At 34.5% G+C, this 10,496-nt stretch overlaps 1 protein-coding gene across 1 annotated transcript in view; it reads right to left on the reverse strand.

Annotated features, from left to right (window-relative positions):
* Positions 1 to 9,728, reverse strand: part of LOC104077986 (rho-associated protein kinase 1-like) — a gene marked incomplete at both ends in the record, with an annotated part of 19,448 nt that extends 9,720 nt beyond the window's left edge. The window contains 8 exons of the mRNA XM_009579420.1: positions 189 to 282; positions 1,886 to 2,051; positions 3,945 to 4,039; positions 5,452 to 5,521; positions 6,215 to 6,399; positions 7,262 to 7,422; positions 8,316 to 8,466; positions 9,622 to 9,728. Of these exons, the coding sequence (XP_009577715.1) occupies positions 189 to 282; positions 1,886 to 2,051; positions 3,945 to 4,039; positions 5,452 to 5,521; positions 6,215 to 6,399; positions 7,262 to 7,422; positions 8,316 to 8,466; positions 9,622 to 9,728 (1,029 nt within the window). The remainder of the gene's footprint in view (positions 1 to 188; positions 283 to 1,885; positions 2,052 to 3,944; positions 4,040 to 5,451; positions 5,522 to 6,214; positions 6,400 to 7,261; positions 7,423 to 8,315; positions 8,467 to 9,621) is intronic.
* Positions 9,729 to 10,496: the final 768 nt, after the last annotated feature.

Raw genomic sequence — 10,496 nt, forward strand, 5'->3', positions numbered from 1 at the left:
AAAGAGTGGCAGTTTACATGGTAGATGTATTTTCAAGATGAAAACAATTACTTGTATTATTTTTCATCAAGCCCAAAATAATAGGGAAGATAAACAGCAATGTCTTCTCCCACTTCCATTTTGCCACATATGCTTCAAATTTAATTCTGCTTCATAACAAATGAATTAAAACTCCAAACATGACATACCTTCCTCCTGTTTCTTAATTTTTTCACTGATCTCTGAATTTTCCTTTGTTATTAAATCAACATCTTTGGTTAATGTGTTATTAGTTTCTTCCAGCTAAACGAAAACAAACACATTTTAAAACAAAGAACCTGCCATAAATTCTAAAAATATTTATAACACTATTATTTTAAATACCCTTAAATCTGTAACAGCCGTTTACTTGGAACACCTTCCTCAGATTATATGAAAAAAAAAAAACCAAAACTGCTTACCTTTCAAACCTGAATTTTTTGAAAAATTATACTTTTCTTTTAATGTGTCTTGATTTACCAGAAGGCTCAAAATACACCTGTCCCAGAAAGAATTCTTTTTTTTTTTTTTAACGATCTTTGCAGAATTGACAAGACTGTAGTATATAATTAAAAACTCAACTTAAGCAAAATTAGGTGGTCAGTTATTGAATGTGGCAATTTTCAATTAATTTGTGGTACTTTGGAAGAAGTAGTACCTAGAGGCCTGATCCCCTGAATCCAGAGAGAAAAGCAGCTGATAGATGATACAACGCCAGCATTCAAGGCTAGAATAGATTCATGGCATCTGCTGCTAAGTAACTGTCATATATCATGAAAAATAGGTATAAATCAGTATAAAAATAAAACTAAATTTGGTCTAACTCAAAGCATACATAGGTAAATATGTACATAGGTTTGCAAAAAAAAAAATTTAAAGGAAAACCATTACATTTTGAATATGTTAGCTGCCAGAAGACAGAGTCAGGATCACTTTGCTAACCACTTAACAAATACATATTAAAACCCAGACATAATTGCATTCCTGAAAAAAAGGTTTTGTTTGAAGCCCATAGAAATGATTGTGTACCGAGCTGTCTGACAAAATTATCAGAATATTTGAAACCAACAAACATATTGGCAAAAAGGTATTCCTTCGATGCCATAGACAGAGTGTCTTCTAAATGCTTCTTAAGAAATGGTGGCATTCTGGAGATTTCAAGCTTATCACGTGTAACAAACGCTACTTCTGCTATCTTTACAGAGATGTAACATCCTTGGTAGCGCTAACAGAAAGCTTTGAGCAATTGATCCAATTTCAGTTACGCCTAGAGTTTTACTGAAGTTTTACACCCCCAGGATTCTTAACAAAATCTGCATAGCTGATGCTAAATGGGAAAAAATAATTATAAAATAACTGTGCGATATATGGCTTGCTATTTGAAACTCCTCAGTTAAGACATTTATCAACCCGATACTAATACTCAAGAGTTATGCTATAAAGTTTGGGTTGTTTTTTTTTTAAATAGTTTACCAGTGGGAAGAAACTCAAGACTTGCAAGTGTTTTTTTTTTAAAGACTAAGTAATTTTGCAATAAGAGTCTCTAATACACAGCTCCACAAATCTACAAGATCTTAAAAATACATTGGGCAATGATAAGAAGTAATTACAGAAGGCTTAATAACTGAATTATAGATATTTGCTGGATTTTCAATCTGGCTTCACCTCAGATTCATCGAGTCTACGTTTCTTTGAGACTTCACATGATGGGATTTAAATGTTTAAGGTTCCAACTGAGCCCAAAACTCAGATACCTAAATAATTATCACTTATGACCACAACAAGACTTTATAAGTTAAAACAGAAAGATAAATTTCTCTTTCCAGCTGGAGGATATATAGGTATTAATTACAGTGGAATAATTTACCCTTCTTATGATGCTGTCCTTATCAGTCATTTCTTGCCTGTGTCTTGATGCTGCTTTTTTGCTTTCCTGACTTAGTTCAAAATACTGTTCTTCAAGGAGTGCTCGTGCCAACCGTTCTGACTCAGCTTTGGTTTCAGCTAAATCCAACTGGGTAGTGAGCGTTTCTCTGTAAAAAGGACGTTAAGATTTTGTTCTCCTATGCAAAACATTGCAAATTTTCAGGAGGACTATCAAACCCAAATATACCATTCATCTAATTGTAATTATCTTAGTTTCTTAAGAAAAACAAGATTTACAAAACCACATTCTGTATACTTGTATCTTTTCATGGTCCACACAAGCTACGGCAGCAAGCTTACTATAATTCAATTAAAATTTCAATCATCCATGAAACACCAATCCTTAGGAAACCAGGTGTCAAATTCTCCTATCTTTGAGGAATAAAAAATAAAACTAAATTGCATGTACAGTGTGGTCCATTAAAAGATACTTAACCCTACCAGTATTAGCTACTTTTGCACACAAGATTACTGCTCATGAAGATGTGTGCTCCAAACTGTTCGAACAATAAGGAAAATTGCATAAAGTTTCTGAAAACATACAGTGGTTCTATGCCTATGCAACATTTTGCAGAAAGGCTTGGAAATTCTATCTGCAGCTTGAGAAGCAGGGGGCAGTAACTTAGGTGCAGTATCTCATTAATACATACACAACTTCTAATCAGTTCAGCATATAAGTCAAACTTTCTTGCTCTTGCTTGGAGTACAGGCAGAGCTCCTATCTATTTGCGTGCAAAGAAAACCACATAAAGCACGGTGGCCAGTCTAGAACCCACGATTTAGATGTACTCAGCAACATGTGACACAGCCCACAGCATGCTGAGATAGAAATGGCAATACATTACTGCAGTATGGGCTCATGACAGATGCCCTTCCCGCACTGCGAAATAAAAAGAGATTTATGCAGTGAAATACTTATTGCTATGGAGAGTCCACTGATTTGACACATCTGTAGTAGATATGAGCCTCTACTGTAAAAAGGTAACTCCTGAAGTATATTCTGAGTTTGTCACAATTCCCATAGTTGTATACAGGTGAAAAATGTTTATGATGAACACAAGATTGTGGAGAACAAGTGAGGGAATAGAATAAAAGGAATCTATAAAAATAAGTAAGAAAAGAGAGGGGGAAAAAAAAACCACAAGAGGACTAAAGGAAGTGTCTCCTTCCTTCCCCTCCCCCTCCTCCCTTTCTTCTTTTTAAGTTGGTTAATGGCTTTGCATAAACAGGTATTTTTCTTCTACATAATATTTATCAGCCGAACATCTTTTCTTTCTCCCTTTCTTAGCCCACTGAAATGCATCATGAACACTGTACATAACCTCCTCCCTTCAGATTGTTTTGCAATGCTGATGCTCAAGTAGAACAAGAGACCCAGACTTTAGAAGAGAGAAGCTCTGCTTCATGAGTAAGGCTACAGTCTCCTTCTTCAGAATAAATATATATTAAATAAATCAATAAATTGGAAAAACAAGCTTAAAAATCTTCTTTCCTTATTTGCTAACTTAGAAAATAGTACATCACAATTCATGATTGTTGGATTAATTGGTTTTGCTGTAATCAGAAGTATACTAAACTTAGAATTCAAAGTATTTTCATTATCTTTTTTCAAATTATTTTATTGGCTATAGAAATATACCAAGTAATTATCAGGATAATGTAATGAAATAAAAATAGTTGTTACACAAGCAAGATGATTACCACAAATTGTAATGTTTTTTCAAAATTTTGCATCTTCCTAAATTCTCAGAAGTCATCATTCTCCTTCCAGACATTACAAATAGAGTCCAAAGCGAATATGAATAACCGTATTTGGCTTTGTGAGTCAGCATAGGTAGCATCCTATGGATTTGCCATCTTACAAGGTGTTATGGAACACTTTTGAGACCTGTCTCTTTCTGAAGGAATTAAACATTTTAAATCTGATTCAAAAATCTTCATGAGTGAGACCATACTATATGGAAAAACTTAAGTCTATTTGAGAAACACAATGGGCATACTTTTCGTTTTGCAATTCCTGCATTTTTCTTTGAGTTTGTTTATTCTTTTCATCAATTTCTTCTTTCAGTTCCTTAACCCGAGTTTTGTAAAGTGTCTGAAAAGAAAGCATAAAAAAAGAATCATTATTCAAATTCCATAGTGAAATTCTTCATTATTTTGCTACTGGTTGGTTTGAGTCTGCCAAACCCCAACACATGCCAGTACTGTCTTTAATGGAATTTCTTCCTTCCTGCCCATCTGAGATGCTCTTTTCCAGTTTCCCTTGTGTAGGATCACCAGATTAGTTTTCAATTTTCTAGTCTGGTTTCCTACATAGTTGTACAAACACACCTGCTGACAAAAGCGAAGGAAGGCACTAGGACACAGTTGAGCAGGTCTCTTGGAGACAACAGGACAAAACTGCGTCCTCTTGTAGCATCAGTCTCAAAATGTTAGTCAAACAAGCCTAATACTGTCCTATGCTTCCATCTGTTGTATTCTGTTTGTATCCATGTATCTTTTCTCTTAGACTGTTTTTTGTGTACAGACTGACTTTGTCTTAATAACTGATTCAACAGAGATCTGATTTACGTGAATGACTTCTGTTCTTAATTACTATACTGTTATTAACACCACCAGTAAATTTGAAAGTTAAAATTTGATCTTCTACAGTAAAGTACTTTTTCTAAATATTCAGACTGAATTACAAATGTCACATTTAAACTACATGCTAGCGAAAAAAGAGAAAACTGAGAATGAAACACAACACGCTGGATCATCTTATTACCAGTATGTTATGGAGAAATGCACAAAAATCTGTAACACATAATGAAATTACAACCATATGCCGCTTAGTAAACACAAAAATTTTTATTGCCCCTCCAAGGAAGAACTGAATTTAAAAAGTACTTCCCAAAGTGAAGTGCAACTGTCCATATTCACAAATGGATTTGAAGTTCAGGCATTACAGAGCATCTCATGCTATTGTTTCTTTTCACCGAAATGAAACAGATCAAACTGAATTTATGATATACACATTTTGGCTACCTGGAGTACCAAATAAGGCTCTTCAGGGACTCAGGTGCAGAGAAGGTATCTTTTTAGAAGGATGAGGAACATATGCAGAATGCTACCGGATCTATGGTTCTTAAATATACTTATAGTAGATCAATAGCATGGAATATATTCCTGTAAGTATGGAGATTTTGAACTCTCTACGAAGTCTGCAATTACGTCAGAAAAATATCTCTTCTCCAACCTCAAGATAGAAACTACTTTGATGAATAATTCATGTAAGAGTTACTCAATGTAATATATAAGATTTAACAACTACAAGAAACATATTAGACAGACTATCTAATGTTCGCTAATTTTTTGTTCATTGTTTGTATTTCAAGCAGGATTTTGTGAATTGCTGATTTATGCCAAGTTGTTATTTGCATTTTAAAAATTTTAATATGTCAAACTATTCACTGTTCAATGGTTTCATGTCAAAATGTAGCACTCTCAATTCTTTGCAAGTCTTACCGAAAAATACTGCTCAGCTTCAAGCTGATCCTGAAGCTCACGCATTTGACCTTCATTTCCTCTGTACTGTCTTTGAAGGAATAAAAAAGGAAAACATGTAAAAAGCCAGCTACTAACAAATGACAAAGACAGACTATTTCTAACCAGAACAGCATCCTATGAAGATCTTACATTTGCACACATATTATTTCACAAAGACTGACAGTTTGCCGTATCCTAAAATTCTGATGTAATTACATTCCTTATTCTACGCTGATGATCTTTTCGTAATTTAGTACGTAATTTAGAAGACAAGAAGTACTCTAAATGGAGAAATGTTAAGTCAGCTGAAGGAAGATACGATAGAAGCCTCATGAATGAAAAATGTCTTCAGTCAACTTAAGAAATGTTAAGAAAAAGAATCAGGTAGTTAAAGGGGAAAAAAAGCTATTGACTGCCATGTAGTAAAAGTAGAAGTCCCATACGATTTAATAAGTAGTATCACAATCAATCCATAAAGAAGTCACTCAAATAACAGTGGCATATGTATATGCCTTGACATAGAATGATGAGCTAAGAATTGTTCTGCATCATAGCTCGTAACAAAAATAGTCTAACACCAAAGGCTACGTACATGCAGGTCGTAACACGCAGCTAAAAATATTCTTTTAGTTAAGGAAAAAATGGCTATGCAACAGAGAACTTTTTTCACTAGTAGGAACAGGCAAACCAGTACATGTATAATTAAGCAACTTTTTCCATTTTACTTCAGATTTTTACTTACTTAGCAAGTTGAGCCAACTCGAATTCCAGTAATCTCTTTGCTTCCAACAACGTATTGATTTCCTGTTTCAGCTGCTTCTCAGAACCCTTCAAGTTATCTGCTTCAAAAGCTTGTGCCTTCAATTCATTCTGTGCCATTATTCGCTTATTCGTCTCTTGTTCTAGCTGAAGTGTTAGATTCTTTACCTAAATGAGAAATATTTCAATTTACGAGCGTTTGCTGAATAACCAATTGCATGTGGTTGAAAGTGTTTCACATATGGATTATTTTATGTCAAACACCATTGCCTAGATGCCACACATTGTACAACATATAAAAATATTTCTAAATCTCCAAACACTTCAGTACAATAATCTTACAGAAAGCTGCTGCCCTTACAGAACGTACTGATATGACATCCCATGATGATAAAGCTTCCCCATACTTAGCTTATTTCAAAGTCCCAAATGTGTTTTATCTTATCTTAAATGCAACAATGGAACAAACCCAAATTGTCTGCTGAAAGATCCTGCAAACCTCTCTGTGGATTTCAGATCTTAAAAACTTCTCACCCTAGAAAAAACTGCAGCCTACCAACTATATAAAAACTAATTTACACAAGTCGTGACCCCTAAAAAAGGTGTTATAACCTTCATTTCCAGTGTCCTGTAAAGAAAAAGTAAGGATGAAACTATTATTCTTAGTACCTAGTTTTCACACTCAATATTCTAATTGCATTTCCTTGAACAAATGCTTTTCTGGAGAATGCAAACTCAGAACTGCAAACCATCCAAACCAATCAGACTACACAGTCAAATTCACATGCAAGTTTTTCCTTTAAAAAAAAGAAAAGGAAACACAAAAATTTGCATTATATTAAACTAAGGGTTCAAATATCCAAGAGCTAAGAAACAAGCAGAAATTACCTAACACTATTTAAGCCAACAGCTGTCTTCAGTTCTATTGAGAAGTGTATTATACAAGGAGCTCAGTGTAAGTGAATTTAATTTTCTACTTCTCAATTTCTTATTTACATAGAAAATTGTTAGTGATGAGCACTTTACTTACTTCATCTTCCAGTCTTTCTTTTTGTTCAAGAAGGTGTTCCAGTTTCTGCTGAGATTGCTTAAGGTCAAAGTCCAACATGGAACACTGTTTTTCAGCTTGAACTATTCGATTTTCTGCCTTTTCTCTGGCTGCCCTTTCTTCCTTTACTTTTTTTTCCATTTCTAAAAAAGATTAAGGAAAAAAACAACAAAAATGAATATGTAGCATCTACAAGAATGCTTTTGTAAACACAGTCTTAAATATCCCAATATTTTTCAGATCCTTTTGTTCAGCTATTTAAGCTCTTCTGCTCTTAGATGGACTGATTACTGAGTAAAAACTTCCTGGCATTATTACAAGAAACACTAAAAAAGAAATATAATTCCAATTTGCATTCAAAGCATTGGAATATTATCATGACAACTGAAAGATAAATAGTGAAAGAAATAAAAAAAGCAGATTCTTGAAGTAATCATTATGAAATAAAGGCAGTTTCATTTCCATGAATGGATAGTAGAGGAAAGAAAAGAAATGCTACCATTCGTGTTAGCTTTCTGAAAAGTTACAAACTACACGTGCAGATACCGATGACCTTCACAAAGAAAACCTAATGTATTCAATTAAGGTATCAAGACACATCTTTGATTCACAGATATGTATCTATAAGAGAAACTTAACCACTTCAGACAAGCCTAATACAACACTGATACTTTTAATGCAGTTACACAGGAATGAATGCTCCAAGACGTCTGTCTTGATAATGCATTCTTTCAACTGCCTTTAGCATTAGCCAGGATTTCAAGATTCAACAGCATTTTAGAAGCCAAGGAAGGCTTTGAATTGCAAACGCAGTAAGAAATTCAAAACATTAAGAAACAATGCAATTTTTATGATACAAGTACTATGTTAGAGAAAATAATTTAAAATGCGTAGTTTTCATTATGTATATTTTAAGGTTTTGATATGCATTTTCTTTATACAAGGGATTAAACATTATAAAACAATGTGGTTTAAGATATCATAATCAAAATACCTTTTATTATGTATTTACCTGTAACTTGCAAGAAACACTTACCACACATTGCAACTGATCTTGCCTCCTCTATTGACTGATGTTTGTCAGTTAACCGAGCTTTAGTCACTTTGTGTTCATTTACTTCCTGTTCTAACCGGTCTTGTAATGATTTGAGTTTGTAGTTCAAATCTATCTCTAAATTATTCTTTTCCTAAAGATAAGAAAAAAAGTTACCAGATTTCTATAATATTTCTATAATATCTGAGGGAATTTCCTTTCTTCCCTTTTTTAGTGTTAACTTGTTACGAAGAAATCATCAATGTTATTTTCCATGCTTAATAAAAAATGGTAACAAACAAAAATTTTACTCAGTGCTCTGGAAAAAATGTGATTAACTTTTTTCAGTAGTCTATAAATTCATAAGATAATGGAAACTTCTCAGTTTGAATAATTAGTATTCACCTAAATTGGAAACATACAACTAAGCCACCGACAACACTAGAGCACAGAGGAATTTGAATTATTGTTACCTGGATGCAATTCTGTTATTTGTTTTTAGGATTGCCAGCCATTAACAGTAACTCATGAAACAAGCACTGGAGATGAGCTTTGAGAGAGAGACTTGCCTTTGGATCACTGCTTCACATAACACCAAATGAAAACTGTAACTACTTGCACCCTCCCTCATACGTAGTCATATCTCTCTGGTTTATTTGGATAGACCACACAGCACAGCAAGTCTTTACCTGACCTCAAAACTTAGAGCTAACTATGTAGCCTATCTGGAAAAAGGGTGCAGGATTTCCTTTTACTCTTCTTTACTTTACTTGTTTCACCATCTTGGGGCGGGGATCAGAGATGTTAGGGTAATATGCTGCTACTATTCTTTAGGAAGGATGGACGGAAGGACAGAAGGAAGGTAGGGAGGAAAAAAATTGAAACAGTTCAGCTCCAAAGTTGATCAAGAGGTCTGGCACTGATCCAGGCAAATTAAAATCCAGTAAAAGCAGAAATATAAAATTCAGGTTTTTAAAAAGTTCAATTCCTAGGTTTTCAGAATGCAAGTCTCTGTGGCGCTAGTTAGTCAGGCAGAACAAAAATTACTCGCTACTGGCAGAAGGATTGGATCTTTGAATCAGTGACAGTGAAGGACAAACAAGAATTTTACACCCAAAGCTACAAGCAAGAACTACCTGTGAGACTTACCATCCTGATGAGACTGTAAATTAGCACTATTTAGTTAATCATTTTAACCCAAGACTGATTTAGAGCAAGAACACAGGACCCAGCAACATCAATAAATACTATTTGAAAATATAGTCAAAAGCTGACAAAGAACATTAGCCTCAACATCATTTTACGATACCTTTTCTGAATGATTAAGCATATCCTGTGCTTGTTTTCTTTCCGCTTCCACTCTTTCAAGATTGTTTTTAATGTTTTTTACTTCTTCTTGTAAAGTTGTAATCCGAACTGCCATAAGAAATGAAACATCATTCAATATTAGCTACTCAACTTAGATCAATAGGGTTTTCAACCTTTATTGATTTCTGGGCCCCTAAAATATTTACAACTTCAAATTTTTCAGATACGCAACGGCTGTACATTGTAAAGGAAACTGATCTTTTCAGCCACTCCTCCTGCATGCCATTAGTAACAATTCACAAAAACCAATCACATGCAAAACTCAGTACCTGCCTTCCATCACTCCCAGTATCTAATATGCAAAATTTCTTCCATTAATCCAAGTTCTGCTGTGCTATGCAACAAGCACCTTTTCTGATGTTAACTCCACTAATATCTAAATAAGGCACATTACACAGAACGTCAATCTCAAATGGATCTACAGGTACTAATACAACATGTGTTAGTCACTAACTGTGACTCAAGTGCTCTGCCATGGATAGAGGAACTATTCCCTGTCCCCCATAGCGTCTACCGCAAGATCCTGTGTGGCATCAGAAGTTTATATTAAATACTAATTAGAATCACAGAATGGTTTGGGTCGGAAGGGACCTTTAAAGACCATCTAGTCCAACCCCCCTGTGATGGGCAGGGACATCTTTCACTCGATCAGGTTGTTCAAAGCCCCATCCAACCTGAACGCTTCCAGGGATGGGGTAACTACAACTTCTCCGGGCAACCTCTTCAAGTGTCTCATCACCCTCGTCATAAAAAATTTCTTCCTTTTATCTAATGTAAATCTCTTTCCGTTTAAAACCGTTGCCCCTTGTCCTGTCA

Source organism: Fulmarus glacialis, unplaced genomic scaffold (genome assembly GCF_000690835.1).
Source record: "Fulmarus glacialis isolate BGI_N327 unplaced genomic scaffold, ASM69083v1 scaffold32866, whole genome shotgun sequence".
NCBI lineage: Eukaryota > Metazoa > Chordata > Aves > Procellariiformes > Procellariidae > Fulmarus > Fulmarus glacialis.